General features: G+C 48.8%; 8 protein-coding genes across 8 annotated transcripts; 4 read left to right on the top strand and 4 right to left on the bottom strand.

The window, feature by feature from the left end:
* Nucleotides 1-3,793: 3,793 nt before the first annotated feature.
* BDV37DRAFT_79771 (uncharacterized protein) lies at nt 3,794-4,940 on the top strand. The gene is made up of 2 exons (XM_032091245.1): nt 3,794-4,209; nt 4,290-4,940. Exons 1-2 carry the CDS (start codon nt 4,023-4,025, stop codon nt 4,778-4,780), a joined length of 678 nt encoding a protein of 225 aa, XP_031946906.1. The 5' UTR covers nt 3,794-4,022; the 3' UTR covers nt 4,781-4,940.
* Nucleotides 4,894-6,666, bottom strand: BDV37DRAFT_79748 (telomere maintenance protein PBP2). The gene is made up of 3 exons (XM_032091244.1): nt 6,046-6,666; nt 5,106-5,982; nt 4,894-5,050 (listed from the first exon to the last, which is right to left on the bottom strand). The coding sequence occupies exons 1-3, from the start codon at nt 6,550-6,552 to the stop codon at nt 5,028-5,030; spliced, it is 1,407 nt and encodes a 468-aa protein (XP_031946905.1). The 5' UTR covers nt 6,553-6,666; the 3' UTR covers nt 4,894-5,027.
* Nucleotides 6,667-7,285: 619 nt separating this feature from the next.
* On the top strand, nt 7,286-8,849 carry BDV37DRAFT_79775 (uncharacterized protein). Its single transcript, XM_032091246.1, has 2 exons — nt 7,286-7,732; nt 7,788-8,849. The coding sequence occupies exons 1-2, from the start codon at nt 7,550-7,552 to the stop codon at nt 8,655-8,657; spliced, it is 1,053 nt and encodes a 350-aa protein (XP_031946904.1). The 5' UTR covers nt 7,286-7,549; the 3' UTR covers nt 8,658-8,849.
* Nucleotides 8,850-9,023: 174 nt separating this feature from the next.
* Nucleotides 9,024-13,767, bottom strand: BDV37DRAFT_277924 (RecQ family helicase MusN; the record flags this gene model as incomplete). Its single annotated transcript, XM_032085905.1, has 4 exons — nt 9,024-9,532; nt 9,587-9,665; nt 9,724-13,298; nt 13,353-13,767. The coding sequence occupies 4 exons, from the start codon at nt 13,765-13,767 to the stop codon at nt 9,024-9,026; spliced, it is 4,578 nt and encodes a 1,525-aa protein (XP_031946903.1).
* Nucleotides 13,768-14,543: 776 nt separating this feature from the next.
* Nucleotides 14,544-16,685, top strand: BDV37DRAFT_267769 (putative Kelch repeats protein; the record flags this gene model as incomplete). Its single annotated transcript, XM_032084071.1, has 3 exons — nt 14,544-14,991; nt 15,048-15,193; nt 15,258-16,685. The coding sequence occupies 3 exons, from the start codon at nt 14,544-14,546 to the stop codon at nt 16,683-16,685; spliced, it is 2,022 nt and encodes a 673-aa protein (XP_031946902.1).
* Nucleotides 16,686-16,753: 68 nt separating this feature from the next.
* On the bottom strand, nt 16,754-18,488 carry BDV37DRAFT_79733 (pyridoxal phosphate-dependent decarboxylase family protein). The gene has a single exon (XM_032091243.1). It carries the CDS (start codon nt 18,376-18,378, stop codon nt 16,822-16,824), a length of 1,557 nt encoding a protein of 518 aa, XP_031946901.1. The 5' UTR covers nt 18,379-18,488; the 3' UTR covers nt 16,754-16,821.
* A 281-nt stretch (nt 18,489-18,769) lies between these two features.
* Nucleotides 18,770-20,807, top strand: BDV37DRAFT_79701 (proline iminopeptidase). Its single transcript, XM_032091241.1, has 9 exons — nt 18,770-18,869; nt 18,927-19,162; nt 19,234-19,478; nt 19,549-19,634; nt 19,693-19,857; nt 19,907-19,927; nt 19,984-20,122; nt 20,182-20,278; nt 20,336-20,807. The coding sequence occupies exons 1-9, from the start codon at nt 18,827-18,829 to the stop codon at nt 20,645-20,647; spliced, it is 1,344 nt and encodes a 447-aa protein (XP_031946900.1). The 5' UTR covers nt 18,770-18,826; the 3' UTR covers nt 20,648-20,807.
* BDV37DRAFT_79706 (guanine nucleotide exchange factor MON1) lies at nt 20,741-23,227 on the bottom strand. The gene is made up of 5 exons (XM_032091242.1): nt 22,390-23,227; nt 21,467-22,329; nt 21,212-21,393; nt 20,902-21,136; nt 20,741-20,842 (listed from the first exon to the last, which is right to left on the bottom strand). Exons 1-5 carry the CDS (start codon nt 22,991-22,993, stop codon nt 20,834-20,836), a joined length of 1,893 nt encoding a protein of 630 aa, XP_031946899.1. The 5' UTR covers nt 22,994-23,227; the 3' UTR covers nt 20,741-20,833.
* Nucleotides 23,228-23,319: the final 92 nt, after the last annotated feature.

Raw genomic sequence — 23,319 nt, 5'->3', positions numbered from 1 at the left:
GAATGATGCCGAGGATGAATCCGGTCAAACGCCGTCATCTTCTTATTACGTTATCACAAGAAGGAAACAGGCACCGTTTCTGATTCAAAAGCTACCTGAGTTGTGCATACCTTTTGGAGTCAAACGCGCCCCGGCATACCAGTTCATTGCACGTCTGAGAGACTATAAGCCACACCTGAAGGATGTTTTAATTGTTTCTTCTACCGCGTCCACCGATGTTGGTCTTGTGACGAGGTCAGAGCAACCATTGGCAAGTGACGATGCAGCCAAGGCCACCATTAATTTGTTCACCACGACTGAACTCAATGACGACACAAAACGGGCCTCTCCTCCACTTACAGACTCCGGCGAGGAGACTTCAGTGATTGGTCTGGGAATCGACCTGAGCAGCACAGAAATTGTTGTCTCCCCGATTGCGGGCGAAGATATTTCTGAAAGCTCAACTCCCTTGCCGAACCTCTTGCTTCTCAACAATGAAGGTATCCTCTGCTCATGGTGGTTCATATACTCTGAGTCTATTCGTCAGAAACTTCCCTATCATGGCTTGGCCTCGGTAGCCCAGTCCCAGCCCCAGCAGCAGGCGCAACCGCAGCCCCCCAAACAGCCTGCGTTTGGACAGTCCGGTTTCGGCAGCCCATCTGCACTGGGGGCACCTTCTCCGTTTGGAAAACCCTCTGCCACGCCGGCATTTGGTAGCACTTCGACATTAGGAAGCCGCTCACAACCTACATTTGGGGCACCTTCATTTGGAGCCCCGTCTCAGATAGGATCCCAGGCGAGTCCTTCCTTCGGCACTCCGAGCACAATAAACCGTGGGGCCTCCCAGTTTGGTAAATCCAGTTTCGGATCGATGGGCACACCATCAGCCTTTGGACAACCTTCGACACCTGGGAAGGGATTTGGTTCCTTCTCGGTCGGAACTCCGGGTGCTACCTCTGGTGGTGGCTTCGGTTCATTTGCTAGCTCGGGTGGTTTTGCTGGGCTTGCGGCATCTAAGCCAGCTGGGGAATCGCCTTTCGCGAAGACGACTGGAGAAAGCCCCTTCTCGAAACCTCCGGGACCGTCGGTGTTTGGTAGCCAGGCTAATACAAGCACTACTTTTGGTTCCCAAAAGGCAGAACCAGCAAAGAACCCGTTCGGTCTTCCAGCTGATGGGTTCAAATTAGAACCCTCGTTTAAGGGCGACGGTACTGCTGTCAATGATGGCCCCAAACCGGAGAAACCTTCCAGCGGACTATTCGGGTCTTTCGATGAGATGGTTTCTACGCCCACTAAAGCTAGCCCGCCCACAGAGTCCATGGACGACATGGAAGATGAACCTACCTCCAGCCAGCAGGAGAAACCGGAGGCCAACAAGCCAGCGCCCTCATTGTTTGGGGCGCCGACCAAATTTAACACACCTGCACCTTCGTCGCTCTTTGGTACTCCCAACAAACCTCAGCAGCCTTTTGGTGCAGCCCAGACGAACAAATCTCCCTTCTCAATCCTCGGCAATTCTGAAAAGCAAGCATCGATCCCTCTGTCTCCGCCATCAGACAAGACTCCCGTCGCTAGTCCACCCTTGAAAAAGGAGGATCTTGCTGATGATCAGAAGACTCCTGATGCATCGGAAGAGCCACCACTGCCTCCTGATCCAACAAGCAAGGCCTCCTATGGACCTGGTGACACCTCCGCTTCCTCCCACGTTTCTCAGAGCTCCATCGACGACGCACCTCTTCCTCCTGACTTCACTACACAACCGAAGTCCACTCCACAAGATAACGGAGGAGAACCCCCGCTGCCTCCTGACTTTACATTAAAATCCAAGAAAGAGGAGCTCGAGGATGCTAAACCCGAAGAGGCACCACTTCCTCCTGATTTCACCGCAGTAAAGCCGTCGCCCGCTCCTGCTGATATTCCAGCCCCTATCCCTGATGACTCAGAAGCAGAAGGAGATGAATCTGAGAAGGAATTGAGCGATGTGGAAGACGAGTCTGATTTCGGTGACAGTGGCGAGGATGTCGCAGATGCTGAGCAACAGGAAGAAGAATCTGAGGTGGAAACTCCGGAGATATCGCCAGAAAGTTCTTTTGGGGCTGGGTTTTCTAGCAAAGCTTCAGCCGGTGGGTTATTTGCGGGAGTATCCCAACCTAGTCAGGCTTCGAATCAACCGTCACGGCAATTATTTGGAGAAGTTCGGAAACCTTTTCTACCCCCAGCGCCTTCGGCAAACCGCGAGTTCCCCAGGTCGCCTAGTCCAGTACGAAATGGCGCCCCGAGGAGTTTGTTCAAACCGCAAGCTCCTGGCAGCACTCTCGCTGCACGTAAAGCTTCTCTCAGTGATTTAGCGAAACGTGAAATTCAACTTCGACAGCCTTCGGCACAGGCTATCGAGGAAGCACAAGCTCAACAGAAACTCGAAGCGCGGCGACAACAGGAGGAGACACTGTCGCTTTCTGACGATGACGAAGATGAAAGGCTCCGTGCCGACCTTGCTCGGCCCATAGAGCCTGTGCCTACCCTCGATCCTTTCCTCCCTCATCAAGACTACACTGGCCAGACTAGTAAACCAGGTATCCCCGGCCAAATTGAAAGGCTCTATCGCGATATCAACTCTATGGTAGATACACTAGGTATCAACGCACGGTCCTTGTCCGCTTTCCTTATGTACCAGCAATCATCTAGTAATTCGGACTGGGTCAATACGTTGCAAGGTGATAATCCAACTGATCTTCTGGACGAGAAGCTACGTCTTTCTGAAATCGAGCAGCTTGATGATGCCCTAGTCATGCTTGCCGGCGAGCTTGAGAAACAACGAGTCCAAGGAGTGGAGAAGAAGCTCGAGGACTGTCGAGAACTATTGAGCAAAGATATACTCACACTGCGAGGTCAATGTGCTAGTATTCGGAAGGCACTGGATGCCCACACAGACTCCGCTGCAATCGTTTCCGCACCACTGTCATCTGAACAAGCAAACCTTCAGCAGGACCTTCGGACAACATCTACTGATATTCAGGCAAGGCTAGCAGATCTCGAGTCCGCCGTTTCTCTCCTACGGGCGAAGATCGCTGAGGCCCCACGCTCTGACAGTACTTCACGCCAGTCTGTTAAACGGCCAACAGTCGAAGCGGTCACATCAACCATCTCTACTATGATGAACATGGCTGAAAGCAAAAGCAGCGATATTGATTTCCTGGAAGTACAGCTGAAGAAGCTGGGTATTGACACGACTACGTCGCCAGCAAGCCGTGAGGGGTCGCCATTTACAACTCCTAAAAAGTCTGCGGGAAGACTCCCAACGACGCCAGGGTCCCGGGGCTCCATTGATGGTCCCGTCAGTGCATACCACACACCAGACTCTGCTGCTCGCTTCCGCTCCAGCATCAACGGGTCAGCTCGTGCTAGCCGCCTTCGAAGCGTGGAAGGCGTTGGCGATCTTGTCAGTAAAGAGAGTGCGCAATGGAAGGCCAAGGTGCAACGCCGGCAACGTATTGTTGGGAATCTGAAGAAGGCAATTAGTGAGAAGAAATCGAAGGTTAGGAGTGTTGATGACCTGTAGAAGTGCATGTTTGAATTCTACTTAGTCTCTGATTCAGAATATGGACAATCCTAAAAAAAATAGCGGGATATGGGCGTGGGGAGCAATTGGCTATTTTCTCTGTACATAGCATTAGTCGCTGTTTGATTGGCATATCGGTCTGGATATTGACCCGCTAATGATGTTTCATTAATGATGTGATGTCTTTATAATAACCTCATACTATCACTATTGACATCTTTTAATTAGGGTGGGGAATTGCGGCCTTGATGACTGAGGCGCCTGACTCTGACATCATCGCCCGCAAGGTGACAACAGTTTATCAATCAATCCAACTGTTTTCCTTCATACTTGCTATTTTCCTTCCAGCCTGGGTCAATTCTTAATAGCCCTCCGGGATATAGAGAGACTTTTCGAGTCCACTGAGCAGAATTGGTTTGGTCTTAAACTGGAACCCCCAAATCATACAAAGCTCCAACAACCCCGCCATCTCAGCGCACCCAGCATGGCTCTCCAAGTCAGCGAATTCATACATTTCCAGCTCAAGTCCTCAGTAAAGCCCGAAGACCCCTCAAACGATGAAGGCCAAGCACTACTCCAACTCTTCCAAACAGCCAAGCACCAAAGCGGATATAAAAGCTCAGCATGGGGCAGAACAATAGAGGACGAGAATATCATAGTATGGGTGGTTAGTAAGTTCCACCCTGTCTTTCCTCCCGAAAATGGAAGATGCAAAATGAAAAAATCAAGGTATACTGAACACATATCGCAGACTGGGCCGACGCGCACGGAGGAATCCAACCACAAATCCTAGCCCCATACCTCGAACCCAACACTCAAGTGAGCGTCATCTTCACCACGCTCACGCCGTCAATCACCGAAACTAAGTCCCTAACCACCAACCCCGTCACGGAGCTGGTCGCACTCACCTTCCCCAATTCCCTGACGCCTGAGGAGCAAAAGAAGCTCAATGCCGATCTTATTGAGTTCCGCGCTGCGCTGACAGAGAAATTACCCGAGGGTGAGAGGCCGAAGTCGTGGGCTATGGCGCAGGTGGAGAGGCCTGGTACGTTGGAGCATGAGAAGAGTCCGTCTGGACAGGCGGTATTGCATCTTTTGGTTGTGGGGTGGGAGTCGGTGGATATGCATAAGGCTGCAAGGGAGACGGAGGAGTTTAAGAGGACGATTGCGCCTATTAGGGAGAAGGCGATTCCTTCTGTGCCGCCTTTGGGGATGAAGCATGTTTCTTTCAAGAAAGTTTGAAGTGGTTGTGGATGGGGTGTGGAATGAATTACGTTAGATTGGTGATAATGTGTACAACGAATGTTGACGGACAGCGCTTTTCCATAAATTACAACTTGGAAGGCATATACCCGAAACGAATCATTAAAGTCACCATAAACAGACGACTTTTGAGCAACGCAAAAAGGAAAGAAAAAAAAAGGAAATCCCCACATGCTCCTGGAAGAAAGAAAATAGATTAAGCAAGCTCGTAGACTCATTCCCCCGCTTAGATACGGTGCTTTTCACTTTCTGGATTGCTAGTTAGTAACAAAATATTTGAAAGAATCCGGGAGTCAAAACTAACCAAGTCGGGAGTAAAGCATATACAGAGCCATCTGGTTACACTCTTGAGTACCTGTGATAGTCACCAGACGCTCATTGCTGTTCTCCTGTGGCTCATTGATCTTGATCACACTGCCACTAAGGTGACGGATCTCGTTGATCTTAGCACCACCCTTGCCAATGATGGCACCAACCATGTCGTTGGGGATATAGATCTGCTGAGTCAGTGGTTGACCGGGCATAGCTCCGCCAACAGGGGCGACTGGGGTCGGACCACCGCGTGCGGGAGCAGCCTGGGGAGCACCGTAAGGGGCAGGCTGGTGAGGGCCTGCGCCAGCATACGGCTGAGGTGCACCACCATAGTGCATGGCAGGCTGAGCTACAGGGGCGGGAGCGGGCTGTCCATGAAGATAAGGAACGCCATAAGCACCAGCAGCAGCCCGGTTGGGGTGAGGGTGGTGGCGCTTGAAGGTATCAGGGTGACCATATTGACCGCCAGCGGGCTGAGGGACATAAGGGACAACCTGCATACCACCGGGCACAGCTCCAGCAGGCCCACCACTGCGAGTGGCATAAGCAGAAGCCGCTGGCCCGCCAAATCGTTCCGTGAGCTGCTCAACCAATGTCACAGCAACATAGTAGGTGGCAATGTGAACCGCATCCGCAACACCCAGAATTACAAGGGACCGCTCAGTGGACAGGGGAAGGCAAGCATCTGAAGCGTTGAGACGAGCGCCAGAGGCCTCTTGGATCTCGCGAATACGACCACCGCCCTTGCCAATGATGGAGCCAATAAGGATATGGGGGATCAACAAACGCAAGGGGTATGTCTTGGATTGGGCAGTGGAAGGCGCATCAAGGGGTTCATTGTTTAGGGTACGAATGATCAAACCAAAAGCCTAAAGCCCGGTCAGCAAGTCCAATTAGACTTCAGCTAAGCAACAAGGATGCATATAACCAACCTTAGCAACAGCGTCCTGTGGACCACTGACAGTCAAGATACGTTCCACTGCTCCACGAGAGTAATCGCTAACAGTGCACTTGGCGCCGGAGAGACGACGGATCTGTGATACATTCTCCCCACCTTTACCAATAACGGTAGCAGCCTCCTGGCTAGAAATTACAGCCCGAATATGGATCCAGCTTGACTCGTCTTGGGGGCGCTGCTGTTCTGATTGAGCGCCAGTTTCGGCATGGGACGCAGTGGACTGGATAGGCTGGGTCTCAGGGTGAGTGCCCTTCGCATTAGGAGCATCAGGCACAACCGTGTCGCCTTGGCCATCGGCATTGGCACTGGGCACGCCTGAGGACTCGGTCTTCACTTCCGCATACGCCTCGGACTCATCGCCCTTTACTACTTTGTCCAAAGCAGGACGCTTGGCCTCCGGTTGATCATTGGGACCTGATGGCGAGGAAGGGTCCTCCAAGGGACGCTTGGTGGATTGCAAAGCGGATGGAGAGGCAGACATATTGCTTCTCAACTGTGTAGTCTTGCTTCACTTACGCAGGAAGTCGAAGTATCAAAATAGCTTTTTCTTTTTCTTTCTTTCTGCTTTATTTGATCGACTATGTACACCAGGAGTTCCCAATAAGACTTGCTGGTGCTGGCGGTCGGGAGAGGGAATCTGGTGCTTGAAATGACTAGGAATGCTGGTGGTAATCGTGCACAGTGATGAACAAAGTGATGTTGAGGAAGGATGGCCGATGGAAGAGTGAAGATGCTGGGAATCACGGGCCTTGGATTTGAGCAGAAAGCTTCACGTGTGCAAAGCTATGCTAGGAAAGAGAGAAGAAGAGAAGAGATGATCGGATCGGGCACGATAAAACGGAGAGATGTAGACGGTGATAGTGGTGGTGGTGAGGATTCAGGGTCCGAACGTGAATGGGAGCTGCCAGGCTGACAGCGTGGGCAAGGGAAAATATGAGAGCAAAGTCAAGTTGCTAAATCTGTACTATCCCTTTTCCTCCAAAGAAAACACAATGTCTCTGATCGTCGCAGGGCGTAAGAACACAGAGATAGTCTGCCACGCGCCGGGCTAAAAGGGGCTTGAACAAACGCTAAAACAGCGGATAAGAGCCAAGTAACAAAGACAGGCAGTCGACTCCACCGCTGCGACAGAGTTGAAGATGCCAAGCAAAGAGAAGAAGGTGACGATGATGGATGGAGGGGAGGAAGTCGCGATGTCGCGGTGAAGAGATGAGGTTAAGGTGTGATTGAGGCGAAACGTCGGCACGGGATCACGCTAGCCTACCTTGGGCATAGTCTACCTATCATTATCACGTGTGAGGGCATAGAAAACAACCCCATGCAATACATGAATACCCAAATATCTCCTTTCACATTACTGTGATTCAAAGAAGCAGGATTTGACCAGGCTCCTGTGGCCTTGCTGGTGTGGATATTCTCAAGTGTCAACACCCAACCCGTGTTTCATATATATCGTGCTGCACCATCACTCTATCCCAATGGATGTACCTCAGGAGACTATTGATAAGATCCAGCGTTTCGCAGTGAAACGGGAGAAAGCCGAAGAGAGTTATGATCAACAAATCAGCCCGGCCACTCTCCAGGCGTATAATAAGAAGCTGGATGATACCCTGAAAAATCTTCAAGACCGAGTTAAACGCCAAGAAGATGACTTGCGCAAGGTATGTAAGCCGAAAAACATATAAAACACAGACGCGATACTGATGCGCGCAACAGCTCCGCTCGGTCAACGCGGTTGATTTTTCGAAGATCGGCGTGGACCCGTGGTCTCGCGTTTCGCAAGTTAGAAGAGCCAAGAAAGCATATGACTCCCTCCTGCGATCCGAAACAAAGCTCCCAAGCTCTGGGTCTCCTCTGCCATCCTTACTTGCGGTCGAGGAGATATCTCGGCTGGTCAATGAGAGCAAGTTATCTGTCAGGATGACAGCAAACAAGCTTTCGACCAGCCGCCAGCGTTTGAAAGTTGAAGAGGCAAATTTGCGTGATGCCCAAGCCATCAATGATGGACTGCAAAAACGGATAGCTAGTATCCATGAACAACAAGCCCAGAAAGAGCAGAAGTCGCCATCCCAACTAGCACATGATCTTGTCGATCAGCAACAAGAAAAAAAGGAAGAGCTTGACAAGGCGACGGAAGAGCTAAACGCCTCTCTCCATAACTTTATTGATGAAACTTTGGCGCCCATGCTCGCTGCAGAAGATCTCGGTGGTCCAACTGTGGGAGATGAAATGAGCGTTTCTGATGAGACATTGGAGAGAGGCTATACAAGCCATGGTAAGCCCAAAAAACCGAAAGCTTCGGTAACGAGCCATGATAGCAGCCAGCGTCGCATAGATGAACTCGTCAGGGGCCAAACATCTCAAGGAGATAATCAAGAACAGAACCGGGCCAATCGACGCGAGACAGCAGCTACTGATATGCATGAGCTGCTCGCCTCGTTACTCGATGCAGGTACCTCCTACATTGATCTTCCCCGAGAGTCTGCCGCCTCCCGATTCCTTGTAAGAGCCAAGGTAGCTCAATTCCATCCACGCGATGCCAGACGCTTGAGGTTGATTGATTTCGGGCGTTCGTTGAACGATTGAATGGCTGCTCTCAATAGTTTATTTTAATGCACAGTCCGACTTTACCAGACTCCAGGAATTACCAACCAATATCCTTGTGGGACATATACGAATTAAGACTATATACGGTTATAGTTGCAAAGAGTTAAGAGAAAGAATGTATGGAAGAACGTGCAAAAAGTCCAGTCACATGCGCTCAGTACGAGTACATATTCACATTATCGCTTCGTCAAGTCTTCATGATATTAAAGAGGGTAGTCAGAATTCCAATTCAACGCCGGTGGATGCACCAGATGCAGCAGACCCATTAGTGAAATTATGCCCTCACGTTCTTCAATATACCATCAACATCATCGTAAAGAACATGAAAACTGATATATAAAGATGCTAGATAGGCATCATTCCTATCCGGGACATAGGTTCTTTTGCTTTTGACCCTTTCCGGGTAGGACGGCTATCAGTGCGGTTGGCTGTTTTCTTTCTAGGTCTTGGGGTTTTGCTCCGGGCTTTAAATTCGCCACCACTCTTTCGACGAGTTCGCTTGGTGGCTTGACGCTTCCGAGGTTTGGAGCTGCTAGCTCCCCCAGGGCCATCAGACGAGTCATCTTCTGGAATTGGTTCGGTGGTGAAATATCGACTAGAGATGACATTGTTATCTATATCGAAGTTTGAGGCATCGTCCAGAATATCACCATCATCATACTCTTCACTGTCGCTGGTGAGATTGATGACATTGTGATGGTTGGGGTCCGGAACAACACCATCGGCGTCATCACGATCCTTTTTCAACTCTGCATAACGGCGTTGCGTATCTCGTACGAGCTTGAGTATCTGAGTGCCGTACCGATTCACCTTGTCTTTATCTATTCCGGGAATTCTGGAAAGCTCTGACAGGTCTGCTCTGACATCAGTATTGCATCGTCTTACCAATGGCTGGCGGTGATACTCACCTTTGGGGAAGGCTATGACCATCTCCCGCAGCGCCCCGTCTGTGAATGGTTGATTGCGAAGGCCTTTCTTGAGTACAAGCTGTTAAAGCAAGTCAGCAATGTATATCTAACTCAGGAAGCTGAAGAGCAAGCCTCACATCTTGGCAGTAATTCTTTGCATAAACCATGAAATCCTCCGCTACAGCTTTATGGAGAGGGTCAAGACGGTCAAACCTGGAATCCTGGGTAATGGGTGGGCCTGGGGTAAACGGTTTCTCACGCCTCGGCTTGCCAGCTATACGAACTCTCTCGAAGCCATCACTATCTCTATCACTATCAGAGCTTTCTTCGTATCGATAACGGGCTAAGCGACGATGGTTCGCTGCTTGAACAGGCGATGAGACGTTCGTGGATTGAGGATGATAGTCCTTCCGAGATCCATTCCGAGGGGGTTGAGCTTTTTTGTTTGGTGAAACTCTAACATGAAGCTGTAATCGACGCCGGCCACTCTCAAAATCAGGGGCACGACGTCCAAGCTTGATGTACTGCACAGCAAATCTACTGCCGTTGACCACATTTTCTTCAAACAGAGCTCCCTCGCTAAGAAGGTGATAGAAAAGTCTTTCCGCCTCTCCCATTTCTAACGAAGAACCCTCTCCGTACCCCGGGGCCTGTCTGTGCTGAGGAGACCTGAATTTCTTTGCACTTCCTCGGAAAATGTTCACACAGTACGACAATGTCACATTCTCCTTTGACTCCTCGAAGTATCGAACAACCTTGATTACGGAGGCCGCGTGTTGAGTAAAGTCACGGAGCTCGAAAACAGAGTCTGACTTGCAATTATCACAGGAAGAATTGCAGTCCTCTCGGCGAAAATACTCATTGAAATATGCAAGAATTTGGACTCTTCGGCAGTCACTTTTGTTTTCACAAAACTGTACAACATTGCGTAGCATTTGTCGCTGTCGGTTCTTCTGTTGCTTACTGCCATCGCTGCTGTCAATCATGCGATTAATGGTCATCGTGTCCCTGTAACAGTAATACATATAGCAACCTGAACGTTTTCCGTCTCGGCCAGCTCGGCCAGTTTCTTGGTAATAGCCTTCTAAACTCTTGGGGAGGCTGTGGTGGATCACGAAGCGTACGTCCGGCTTATCAATACCCATACCGAAGGCGATCGTCGCCACAATGACATGGCTCCTACCAGTCTGCCAGCGTTGTTGAACTTCGGCTCGCTCGTCCGGTTTCATACCAGCATGATAATGTTCTGCTTTAATGCGGTAATCGTCCCGAAGACTCTTGGCGACCTTCTGGCATGTATCACGCGAAAGGCAATAAACAATGCCGGATTTGTTGTTATAAGACGATTTAATCGTATCGGCTATGCTAGCCAGAAGCTCGTTACCCTTCTTCTTCTGCCTCACTTCGTATGTCAAGTTTGGTCTGTTAAAGCTCTGGGTAAAGATATCGCAACCTTCCATTTTAAGGTTGTGGATAACGTCTACCTTCACGTTCTCTGTGGCAGTAGCTGTTAGAGCCATCATTGGAACACCAGGCAGCTGAGCCCTGAGCCCTCCAAGTTCCTTATAATCAGGACGGAAATCATGGCCCCATTGACTCACGCAGTGAGCTTCGTCTATCACGATGCGTGCAAGTCGACGGCTATTATTGAGTCTTTCCAAGTTACGGATGAGGGTTTGATTCTTGTTGATCATCTCGGGCGTGATATACAACAACTCGATGTGATCTTCCGCAGCTGAGCTCGATAGTGTGCTCATTATCCATTGCCGTTCCGTCTTCTGCGTCTCACCGTTCAGCAGATACGCCTTTATCTCGAGCTGGCGCAAATGATAAACTTGATCTTGCATTAAACTTAACAATGGCGAAATGACTATTGTGACTCCTCTGGTCGTTCCACTTTTGACGATAGAGGGTAGCTGGTAACACAATGACTTCCCTCCACCTGTCGGCATTAGAACAAACGTATCCTTCCCACTCAGAGTGGCATCGATGGCTTCGAGTTGGTTAAGGCGGAACCCTCGAAGATGGAAACGATCCTTCAAAACACTTTTAACATCCTTTGACCACTGGTGATGATGCCATAGGCCATTGTGGGTCTGCGACTTCTGTGTGGTAGGGGTGCGGGCAACGTTTCCGGAGGTTTCAGCAAACACCTTGCGTGTTTGGAGACTATTACTAGCTGTTGAAACTGAGTAGCCATCGTCAAGAAAACCCGCAGCTTCGAGCATTTCCTCATCATCAGCGTCCAAGTCAAATTCATCAATATGTTCTGCCGGAGGCGGAGATCCCATGGTACGAGTAAAAGTATGGTCATTATCACTGATCATTGGTTCATCATAGTCAAAGGCTTTAGGCCAAGAGCCGGCGCTCCTGAACGATGAGTTTGTTGTCCGTGATGGTATGTCGGCTTGAGAGACACGAGAGGTCGGCCCTGAGAGAGGTCTAGAAAATGCAGTCTCAATGGTTTCGGGATCGTGAGGGTGGACTGTTTTCTTAGGGTTAGTGTTTCTAACTGATCGAGGGGGCGAGTGCAAACGCTCTAAGCCCTGCTGAGACGGCCCTTTACTTGAAGAGAATGAGACCGGTAGAATATCAGCTTGCACAAGCAGGCGTTCTATATCAGACTCAATCTGCTCTAGCTGCAATGTAGCTCTTCGGCTTTGTTCGAGCTCCTCCGGCATTGTATTCGGGCTACCACCTTGAGATATGACTTGCATGAGTGTTTTCTTCAGCTGCTCTCTTGTTGATTCGCAGGCGTGATAGGCAGCCTTTTTGCTCTTTAAGGATTTAATTGCTTCTATCCGAGCTGTAATACTCTTATTCTCAGCAATTAATCCAGGGGCTGGCTCGCCCTTCATGGCTTGTTCAAAAACGATTTCTGAATTCTTCCTTAGAGTATCCTCGAAACCCGAGATTCGTTGATCCAGAGTCTCAGCGGATAGAGTTAAGAACTTCGTGACACCGCTGTTCTTTGGCTGCGACCCTAGTGGCCCGAGAGCACAAGCAAAGCCTGAATCACCAAGGTTCGTAAGTGTCTTGCTGGCAGACGTATCGCAAACAGATGGAGTGAGATCAATTTCTGATGTCGGTGGAGACCGGTGCATTGCATTCTTTGCCACCCTTCCTCTTTTACTATTCTCCGGAGATATGTGTTGAGGAAGAACAGGATATAAAGATTTACTGTTATCCATCACGGGCGCACCATCGTCAATCATCAAATCATCGAATAGAGTTTCATTACCGTCTTCGTCGGAATCGGCTATGATATGGTTCAAGACACCAGAGCGAGAGTGTGACGCTTCACGAATGAAGCTTCTTGTCGGGGAAGATGTAATGTAGGTTTTAGTCGAGCGCGTCAAACCCGACTGGACAGGATCTGTAGTCTCACCGTTGCGCAAAGGCGAGCGCACCTTGGGAGCATTCTTTCTTGGAGATACCAGATCAGAAATGTACTCCTCGCTTTTGCGCTTCTTGCCTCGCTTATCCGTAGAATCTTTGCGATTGGGCGCATCTTCGTTCCATAGCCGGTGCGATTCCCCAACCTCATCTGCTGTGCCTGATGATGCCGTGATTTTATCAAAATCGCCCGTCAAATCAATAGTATCAATGTCGAATGTGGAAGATTCGACGTCAAACTTATGTCTCGTCCGGGATGGTGTCACTGTCGTCTTGGTAGCACTGTCGAATAAAGAGAGCGTATCGCCTTGGGTACCTTTCCATTAATCATTAGTCGTCCGAAAAGACTTCAGTAAATAAATATTCATACTTTTGATTGCCGGACTCTTCAGCACCTCCCGTTGTCGCGTAGGCGATTGGGCAGGCGGACGACCATTCGGTTTCGACGGTGATCCCGTAACAGCACCTGTAGAACGACTGAATAGTCGAGGTTTGCTCGCAGATTGCGGAGCCAATAACAATCGTGCCATGTCTTCGTCCGATTCTACCTCGGGTCCTTTGTCCGCATTGTCGACAGAATTATTCTGCAGGGGTTGGGAGTCCCCAATTGCAATTTCTGGAACTTGGTTACCCGTTGCATTCAGCGCTGGAGTCGGCTGATATTGAGTGTGATTCTCTCGAGTAGAATTGCGATTCTCGCGTGCGGATGGCGATAAAGAGGGGTAAATCGCAGGGCCTTGTTGCAACAGCCATTTGAGATGAACTTCCAAGTTGTGCCTAGTCATAGGGTCGTATTTTCGCTTTCATGATTCTGCTCTTATTCTCCAGCAATGCATTTGCGATATTCTTCGTCTAAATGTCACTGAATTCCATAGCGAACAGACAAAGGGACGCGTCCCGGGCGCGTGATCACATGGGCGGTGAGTACCTTATCTTTTAGGTATAGCCCCGTACCACTCATACATAGCATGGTTAAGAGGATAGGCACCGAATTAGTATAATACTTGAGCTATTTATCTATGTTTAGAATAGACACGAGCTGCAAAGTATTGGTATAGTACCATATCTGTGTCCTTGGTTTCATTTGCAGTATTATTTTATATGTTGTGGTTTATGATATACCAAATTTACGACCGCATTATCAGATCTTATTGGTCCATCTAGAATATATATCATACAAGTAGCTCCTCCACATAGTACTCATAACTCACTACTCAGTCATGATGACAATGCGCTACTTCCCAGTCACAATAAAAAACAAATGATCATATCTATACCCAAGCGACTATTGGCAAGCTATGTGAAGTAATCTATCAGATATATTGCCGTCTGTATTGTGTCTGTAATGGTTCACCTCCTCTCATTATTACTTGTTAGTGACTTGATATGGTATCCGTTTTACGCGTAACCAAACGAGGGGAATTAATTTTTTTTTCTGAACCCCGCGCTATAGAATGTTATCAACCCCACGCAATAAGAAGGCCATTGGATTGGCAATCTATATACATATAGGGTATCGCCTTCCAAAAATACATACAGGACAACTAAGCGATCCCATAACATGGGCAAGAAAAATAAGAAGTCCGCTGAACACAAAGAACGTGTTGCGGCGAAACAGAACAAGAAAGCTGCCCAGAAAGAAAAGAGATCTAAGGGCAAGAAGGGACGGGATGCAGACAGCGATGTAGAAGATGCGGATCTGGATGCCATCTTAGCGCAATACGCCGAAGAACAGGCTAAGTTCCTCAAGGTCACTGAAGTTGCTTCGGGACCACCTTCTCCTCGGTCATCCGCAACTGTGCTGGCATCCCCCTCAAATCGGAATGAATTGTTCGTCTTCGGTGGAGAGTACTTCGATGGCACTCTTGCTACCTTTTTCAACAATCTCTTTGTGTACAATATTGACAAAGGCGAATGGAAAGAGGTCACTAGTCCCAATACTCCTCTCCCTCGGAGTGGTCATGCTTGGTGCCGTGGTGGAAATACTGGCGGCGTATATCTTTTTGGAGGCATGCGACCTGGATCCTTGGCATTTGAACATCTTACTGACTTTTGAACCATTTAGGCGAGTTCTCATCTCCAAAGCAAGGTACCTTCTATCATTACAATGATTTTTGGTATCTTGACCCATCGACGAAAGAATGGGCCCGTCTTGAGACTAAAGGCAAGGGTCCTCCGGCCAGAAGTGGCCATAGAATGACTTACTACAAGGTTCGCACATTAGAGATTATGTATTTCCCCCAATGATGAGTCTTTTGAGGCTGACTGAGTCAAGAACTACATTATCCTGTTCGGTGGTTTCCAAGACACCTCGCAGCAAACTAAATACCTTCAAGACTTGTGGATTTACGACTGCTCAAAGTATACCTGGTATAATCCTATACTGCCCCCTGCATCGCAGAAACCTGATTCTCGCTCTTCTTTCTCTTTTCTTCCTCACGAAGCGGGTGCAGTCCTCCTAGGTGGGTATTCCCGTGTGAAGGCCACCACTAGTGTAGGAGGGAAACAGATGAAGGGTGGTGCTCAGCGTATGACCATGAAGCCTATGGTTCACCAGGACACCTGGCTCCTTCGGATCACACCACCTGCTGCCGATGCCCCTGCATCTGCAACCCCCACAATCCGTTGGGAACGCAGAAAGAAGCCTGCGAATGCCCCGAACCCGCCCCGCGCAGGTGCTACTATGGCGTATCACAAGGGTCGTGGCATCATGTTTGGTGGTGTCCATGATGTTGAGCTCAGCGAGGAGGGGATTGACAGTGAATTTTTCAATACATTGTACGCCTGGAATACCGACAGGAACCGCTTCTTCCCATTGAGTCTCCGACGCCCAAGGGCACAGGGCAAAAAACAGGCAAATCAGGTTAAGTCTCGCGACCGGACTAAAGCTGATGAGGAAGAGCTGCTACAGAACCTTAAAGCTTTGGAGGCGAAGAAAGGCATTCGCAGTCTGGATGACGACGATGAGATGGAACTCAGTACTCCTAAAGATGAAGAGGAATCTGATAAGCCCGAGAAGCCTACGATTGTTCGCTTCGAAATGCCTCATATGCGGTTCAACGCACAGCTAACTGTGCAGGATGATACTTTGTTCATATTTGGCGGTACCTTTGAGAAAGGTGATCGAGAATTCACATTCAATGACATGTACTCTATCGATCTCGTCAAACTTGATGGTGTCAAGGAGATCTTCTATAACGAACCAGAGAACTGGAATCTCCTTAACGAGGAGGAAGAGAGCGATGATGAAATGGACGATGAAGAAGATAGTGATGAGGAGGAGGGAGATGAAGAGGAAGATGCAATGTCACTGGACACTGCCTCCCCTGCTCCTACAGAGACAACGGTGCCGTCCGTGACGCAAGAAATGGAACAACTCGAGGTAGAGGAGCCAGAGGGAGAACCCTCTGTACAGGATAGTAGGCCTCTTCCCCGACCTTTTGAGAGCTTGCGTGATTTCTTCAACCGTACTTCTGAAGAATGGCAGAAGATTTTGCTTGAAACGTTGAAAACAAAGGGCTTAGAACCGGAGAAGAATATCAAGGAACTGCGCAAGGATGCATTCAACATCGCAGAAGAGAAGTGGTGGGATAGCAGAGAAGAAGTCATGGCTCTCGAAGATGAACAGGAGGAGGCTGGAATCGGTGAGGTTGTCAGCCTTGCTGAGAGGGAAAATGCTGGCGGTGCTGGCCGGCGTCGGTGATGGAACAAACATATCCCATAACTATTCACATTAAAGTACATTGTTTCATTAGATCGGCTAGCCCCGATATTGTCTGTATAAGTGGTACTGATGTATCTGTATTCACCCGCCTTTCAGAATGCATACACAAGTATGCTCAATTGGTTGCTCCCCCTTCAACAACACTCTTCAGCACATTTGTCACAATTTCGAAATCCTTGTCTTCATCAACTCTCCAATTGGAGATGGCAATTCGACAAGCCGGTCGCCCTTGCCAGGAGGTCCCAGAAACAAACATCTTAGATGTCTCGTTTATCTTGGCTGTAAGGATTTTATTCAAGTCATCCTGCTTTGCGCTAAGCAGGACAACCATGAAAGTTTGGTCCAATAATTCCTCCTTGGTAGTAGCCTCCGGCAAAACATTGTACTCCGAATGGTCAAATAACCATCCGGCAATCATCCTGGCCAATCGAATTTGTTTTTTGAGCATAGACTGATACCCAGTTCTGCCATAAGCGACAAGTGAAGTATAGACAGGGAGCGCCCTGAAGCGCCTAGAGTTCTCTATCCCGATGTTCAACGGCGAGGGAATTGAGGGAGGGCCGTTGCTATTTCCTGTTAGATAGGCCGCATTCGCATTTTGAAACACACGGAACGCTTCATTAGGATGGCGACAGAGGAAGAAGCCACAATCGTACGGTACGTTGAGGAATTTGTGCCCATCGCCTGCAATACAATCGGCCAGTTCTATGCCCTCAACCCCCTTTTTAATGGTAGCAAACTCTGGGCTATCATCTAAAACGCGATTGAAAATTCCAAAAGCACCGTCAACGTGTAGCCAGGCACCGTACTTGTCACACAATCTCCGTAGTTCTCGCATATCATCGATGCTGGTCGTCGCGAAACGTCCAGTGTTGACTTCTCCGCAGGATACTGCGACTATACTTGCCTTGTCAGGTCTTGCTAGTTCAATCTCAAGCTTTTTCATATCAAAGAGGAGTGGATTGTTTTCTTGGCAGATGCTTTTAACATTTGCTCGGCCGATTCCCAGAATCCCAGCTGCCTTGACTAGGGATGAATGCGGTAGCGTTGACAAAACCTGAATTCCTGACAATCCGGATGCCTGCATGACTTCATACAAACCGTGCTCTCCAACGCTTTGTGTGGGGACTCCTGCCTTGCATGCAGCGACGTTTAATACGTATTCCCTCCCACAGGCTAAGCCGAGGATGTTACTCGCCGATCCCCCAGTGGTGAAAATGCCGTTATGCCACTCAGCTCGCCCCAGGTGTAGAAGGTCGACAAGTAGACCCAGAGCGTTGGATTCAACATCTGTGGCAATAGTATGGTCAGGAAGATGAACCTGAACATTTTGATCGTACGCAGATACTATGTTATCCGCAAATAAGGCAGCAGGTGTTACCCCTCCGGTGACAAAGCCATAGTAATTGGGACTTATACTGCTTGCATTAAAAGCTGGGACGATATCGTTCAGGATATGTTGCTTTGCACTTTCAAACCCCACTCCTTCATTCGCAAGACAAGACGGTAAACTTTCTCTTGCCCGAGCCAGATGATTGGCACTGGGAAGGATACCGGATTTCCAGGGAGTTTGAGCGATCTCCCATAATTGCTGTTGAAGACTAGCCTGCGTTTCTGATGTGGCCGTGATGTCTTCTAGCTCCATAGATGTTCTGGCGCTCTTGTCACTCATGGCTGTTGTAGGGAGAACAGTTGCTCTAGACAAAGATGGTACTGGTTGAATATGTCGACAAGGCCCGCTACCGGTAACCAGGGGTGTATTATCTTATGTCGAAAGTGAAAGGTTATATATCTGGCATGGGTTTTCTTCCCGACATATATTGACCCATAGGCAAACCCCGTGAGTCACCGTAAGCAAACACCGTGCCGTATGGCCCCTAGTTCGTAAAGTGGTTTGCTTACGACAGCTTTAAACTCGGGGTTCCGTCGGGTGGACTGGACTTCCAGGGACTAGCCAACTGGCTAGCGCGCACAGACGGGTCTGCCCAAGGTAGCATTCTAACGTCTCCACAATTATCCACTACGCATCAACAATCAGCTCTTGTCTTCCAGGCAACGCCATTAACAGGTTCTGCTACTCCAAACACAACCATAAAATTACATCCAAGGCACGAAAAGCAATGGCTGCCAAACTAGTAGACAAGAAGCTTCACAACGTCCCGGGTGCGTCTCTTGAGGAGCTGTGGGTGTAATATAGAAGCTGATACTGCGGGGAATTAGGGAAGCTCCGTGTAGCGGAACTGCTCTTTGACGTTCCAGTGAACTACAACCGGCCAAATGACGGCACGTTGAGGCTTTTTGCCCGTAGTGTTCGTCGATCGACGACTCCATTTGAGGCTTCAAAGGAGGACAAGCAGCTGCCTTGGCTTGTATACTTACAGGGGGGACCCGGTTTTGGATGTCGACCACCTCAGGAAAATGGCTGGATTAGCACCGCCCTTGATAAGGGATACCAGGTGGGTGATAGTCATTTCGAATTCTCCTTTGCTCCCTCACCATGCAAGGTTCATATGCTCATCGTGTATAGGTTTTGTTTTTAGATCAACGTGGCACCGGCCTCAGCTCCACGATCACCGCTGGCACCCTTGCCTTGAAAGGCAATGCGATCAAACAGGCGGAGTACTTGAAGAACTTCCGAGCTGATAACATTGTCAGGGACTGTGAAGCCGTTCGCCGATGCCTTACCGTAGATTATCCCGAAGATAAACGCAAATGGAGCGTTATCGGCCAAAGTTTCGGTGGTTTTTGCGCTGTGACGTATCTTTCTATGTTGTGAGTTGAACTGCTAGATTGAATTGTGAGAGGATGAATGCTGGTGCTGACGAGCCCTGACACGCCAAAGTCCAGAGGGCCTAGCGGAGGCGTTTATCTGTGGCGGATTGCCCCCTCTTGTCAATGAGCCTGACTCAGTGTATGCACGGACATACGGTATGCATTCTTGAAGTCTTCACTTCCTAAATCCCTCAGCTAACCTAATGAAATGAAGAAAAACTGGAAGAGAGAAACAAGGCCTACTACTCGAAGTTCCCTGAAGACGTTGAGCGAGTCAAGAGAATCCTACAGTATCTTAAGGAGAACGATGTTTCTGTCCCGTCTGGGAAATTGACACCGGCGAGATTTCAACAATTGGGTCTCATATTCGGCATGCACGGTAGGGAATCTAACCTGTAATTACATGAATGCAGTACTGACGTCTATAGGTGGCCTTGATAGTATCCACGGTAATATCTGATCAAGCCTTAGAGTACGTGCAACATTTTGGGCTAACACTCGTTAGAGCTTGTCCTGCGCTCGTGGAATGATCTCGAGATCTTCGGCTTCCTGACTCATCCCACGCGCGCTTCAATCGATGCTGCAGGTGGATTTGACAGTGCTGTTATTTATGCCATTCTTCACGAAGCTATCTATTGCCAAGGGTGAGAATTACCTAAGCCCTTTCCGTTTTTGATGACCTTATCGTACTAATAATAAACAGGCAAGCATCAAATTGGTCTGCCGATAGACTTCGTTCAGCCAATTCGAACTTCAGCATTGACGCCAATCAACCGGAGATTTGGTTTACAGGCGAAATGGTGAGATTCAATCGGAAGCTCTGGATGGTGCCACATTGACTAACAGACGCGATGTAGGTTTACAAGGACATGTTCGACTCGTACGACGAGCTCAATGAGATTAAAGAGGCGGCCGACATCCTCGCAACTACAAAGGACTGGCCCGCGCTCTATGACGAGGCCCAGCTGGCGAAGAATGAAGTTCCTGTCTACGCTGCTACGTACATAGATGACATGTACGTGCATTTCAGTCATGCCTCAAATACGGCTTCAAAGATCAAGGGCATCAAACAGTTCATTACGAACACCATGTATCATAATGCTCTCCGAGCTAAGTCGGATGAGGTTATGCAGCAGCTTTTTGCCTTGAGGGACGACACAATCGATTAGTGGGTGGCGTTCATTCACTGTCATGTCATATAGGTTATTTCTAGAACATAGGTTTTGGGCTGTAATCATGGCGCGTCTATAGTTCTAATCCAGAACCTGGGTTCAGTATGTACAGGATAGTTCGTGGCACCTTGTGATAGGCGTCATATATCGTCATATATCATCAAATATCAAGCATGACATATCTCAAAAGACCTTTTCGCAGGAGTTAGTTCTATAAGACCAAGAATAAGAACTAACGCGGGATAACATACCGCACCGCCGACAATGAATAGTCTCTCCTCCTCTTGCTGAACCCACTGGATAATTTTGCTCGCACTGTGAGCGAGGGCATTCCGATTGGCATTCGGACCAGCGACGCAGTAGAGTTGGAAAACCGGAGTTACCCATGCGAGAGAGGTTGAGGTTTGTGAGACACAATGGTGGACTCGAACGTGGGCATGCTTGGCATGGATGCTAGCATGGAGGTTATTGTATGTTGACATTAGCCTATAAAGTTAACGTCAGCCATCTATGATGGTATCATTAGGATCCCCCGTACGGAACTAGTTATGCTAAACAGACCTTCGACGTCGAGAAACAGACGAGAAATCAGGTTCATATGAGGACATAGTGAACTGCACGTTTCCTCGCGACTTGTACAAGAAATGATGTAAGACTGTCCCTGGCACAATGTCGGTGGTCTTTGGTCGGCCCTTGTCAATGGCTTCTTTCATGATCTTGAGGCTGCCGTCTTTTTCCAATTGCTGGGATAGTGATGGTTAGTCAACACCAGCCAATTTGTATTTCACATCATGAAAGCCGATTGCATTGTCTTACCTCAATAAAGGAGTTCCGCATCTCTTGTAACTCGAAAAACCGTTCTTTATCTGCACTGATTAAGATGACCGCAACGGACTCTTCCTTCGTCGCCGTGTCATCCGCAACGTTGCTAGCATCTTCTCTTAGATCAACGAAACTGACATACATGTAGAGATAGCCACTGCTGTTGAATCCGGGTAAACAAACAGGAATCCAACTCTCGCCACCCCCAGCCTTAACAGCTTCTGCTTCAAAGACCATGTTGAAAATCAGTTGTAAATCACCAGGATGAAGTGAATGTTTCCTTGGCCGTACAACACTAACTAGCCGACCGCCTGCAACAACTAGACCGTAGAGGAGGCCGTTGGTTCTAGTTTTAAGGAGGGCATTGTTGATTGTCTGGCGGTGCGCCTTGCGGATTTTGAGGCACTCCAATGCCGAAAGAAGGGTAGATGGTGAACCTTTCGTGAAGCTGTCCGCCAATGTCGATAGTAGAGTCTCTGAGCCTTGTAACGGTCTCTTGAGATCGGTAGAGGGTCGCACCGAGAAAAGATGTGTTAGAGAAGGGAGGGTTAAGGTCGATAAGATCTGCATATACAAAGCTTCTAGTTGAAGCTTAAGTTGAGTTTCACTTTCGAGAATCCGACTTATCGCCACTAAGTAAAGCGGTCCTTTAGCTACAATGACGAACTTCGTATCTCCAGCGGTAAAACTATTCAGACGATCTTGCGAATCTTCATAAAAGGATATGATGGTCTGGATGACACCAACATACGTGGATATCAGACCACCATCGCCATGTCGCGTCCATATAGGCTTTCCAGCAGCAGATAGGATAAGATAATGTTTCCGCTTAGACTTCCAGTTCTCAAGGACTAGTTCTGGTGTCGAGTCGTGGATTAGCACCTCAACAGATCTGTGGCTTTACGGAAGCTACGCACCCTCATGCTCTCCTTCGTCTCCAACGTCCCCAACAGGTTCGAACTCTTCTGCGAAATCATCATCTACATCGTCTGCTTGGAACTCCGGGAACTGAAGCAGACCTGTGCTATCTTGTTGCATAGGTCCAGACTCTGTCACGACGAAGTCACTGAAGACATTCTCTACCTCACCAAGCTCCGTCTGCGGTACAGAGCTTCTGATACTTGCAGAATCAGCAGTATCGCTGCCTCTTGGACTGGTCAGGTGACTAAGACTTGCCTTGACCCTCAGAGTTCCGGGTAGACTGCGAGCAGGGTAGCTCTCTTTCCCGCCATCATGGGAAGCAATGTCAGTCAGGGACACTGCTGTAGTAGCCCTAGACTGCAAGGCGGTTTGATTTGATTGTCGTACAGTCCGAGTAGATGATGCCCCTTCATCCAACAAACTTAAAGTATTCGGACGCGGGGGTAAAGGTGGCGGTGGCCCTTCGGGACTGGTGCTGCGTTCTCTGACACTAGATGCTGCCATTGTAGGAGATGACTTTGAGGAGCAAGTAATTTCACCTTGGCTATCGTCATTGCCATCAACGGAGCCCTGTGGCTGTTTTTTATTCTCCGAGTCCATGGTAATTGACCTGGGCGCATTGACTGGTATGTATGTACTACTCCAGTCGGCAACAGCACCCTCATGTATTATACGCGACTCAACAAAGGGGTATAAGACATGCTTGTCAGGGGTGATGCCATACAAACCCCCATCGAGAATCAGCGATAGATTGCCTAGTACAGTAGCGACGTGACCGGCACTTGAAGTGAGGAAACGTTATGTGGGTTCGGCGGCTTGATTAAATAGACTAAGTGGAGAAAGGGTGATTGATCTCCCCGTTCGGAGCTTCGCAAAGGCGGACGGTTAAGGCACCAAAAACATGTCCGCCTGGCGCTTGTTGTGGC

This window comes from Aspergillus pseudonomiae (genome assembly GCF_009193645.1).
Source record: "Aspergillus pseudonomiae strain CBS 119388 unplaced genomic scaffold BDV37scaffold_2, whole genome shotgun sequence".
In the NCBI taxonomy this organism is placed as follows: domain Eukaryota; kingdom Fungi; phylum Ascomycota; class Eurotiomycetes; order Eurotiales; family Aspergillaceae; genus Aspergillus; species Aspergillus pseudonomiae.
This window is presented reverse-complemented; position numbering and strand designations above follow the sequence as displayed.

Coding starts and splice junctions, on each gene's coding strand:
- BDV37DRAFT_79748 (XM_032091244.1), bottom strand. CDS start 6,552: ATGTCTGCCTCTCCATCCGCTTTGCAATCCACCAAGCGTCCCTTGGAG. Junction 5,983..6,045: donor CACAGGACGCTGTTGCTAAG/GTTGGTTATATG, acceptor ACCGGGCTTTAG/GCTTTTGGTTTGATCATTCG. Junction 5,051..5,105: donor TATGCTTTACTCCCGACTTG/GTTAGTTTTGAC, acceptor CTAGCAATCCAG/AAAGTGAAAAGCACCGTATC.
- BDV37DRAFT_79775 (XM_032091246.1), top strand. CDS start 7,550: ATGGATGTACCTCAGGAGACTATTGATAAGATCCAGCGTTTCGCAGTG. Junction 7,733..7,787: donor AAGAAGATGACTTGCGCAAG/GTATGTAAGCCG, acceptor TGCGCGCAACAG/CTCCGCTCGGTCAACGCGGT.
- BDV37DRAFT_79771 (XM_032091245.1), top strand. CDS start 4,023: ATGGCTCTCCAAGTCAGCGAATTCATACATTTCCAGCTCAAGTCCTCA. Junction 4,210..4,289: donor TATCATAGTATGGGTGGTTA/GTAAGTTCCACC, acceptor CACATATCGCAG/ACTGGGCCGACGCGCACGGA.
- BDV37DRAFT_79706 (XM_032091242.1), bottom strand. CDS start 22,993: ATGGACTCGGAGAATAAAAAACAGCCACAGGGCTCCGTTGATGGCAAT. Junction 21,394..21,466: donor TGCGGAACTCCTTTATTGAG/GTAAGACAATGC, acceptor TCACTATCCCAG/CAATTGGAAAAAGACGGCAG. Junction 21,137..21,211: donor TCTGTTTCTCGACGTCGAAG/GTCTGTTTAGCA, acceptor TTAACTTTATAG/GCTAATGTCAACATACAATA.
- BDV37DRAFT_79701 (XM_032091241.1), top strand. CDS start 18,827: ATGGCTGCCAAACTAGTAGACAAGAAGCTTCACAACGTCCCGG. Junction 19,635..19,692: donor AGTGTATGCACGGACATACG/GTATGCATTCTT, acceptor AATGAAATGAAG/AAAAACTGGAAGAGAGAAAC. Junction 20,279..20,335: donor TTTGGTTTACAGGCGAAATG/GTGAGATTCAAT, acceptor GACGCGATGTAG/GTTTACAAGGACATGTTCGA.
- BDV37DRAFT_79733 (XM_032091243.1), bottom strand. CDS start 18,378: ATGAGTGACAAGAGCGCCAGAACATCTATGGAGCTAGAAGACATCACG.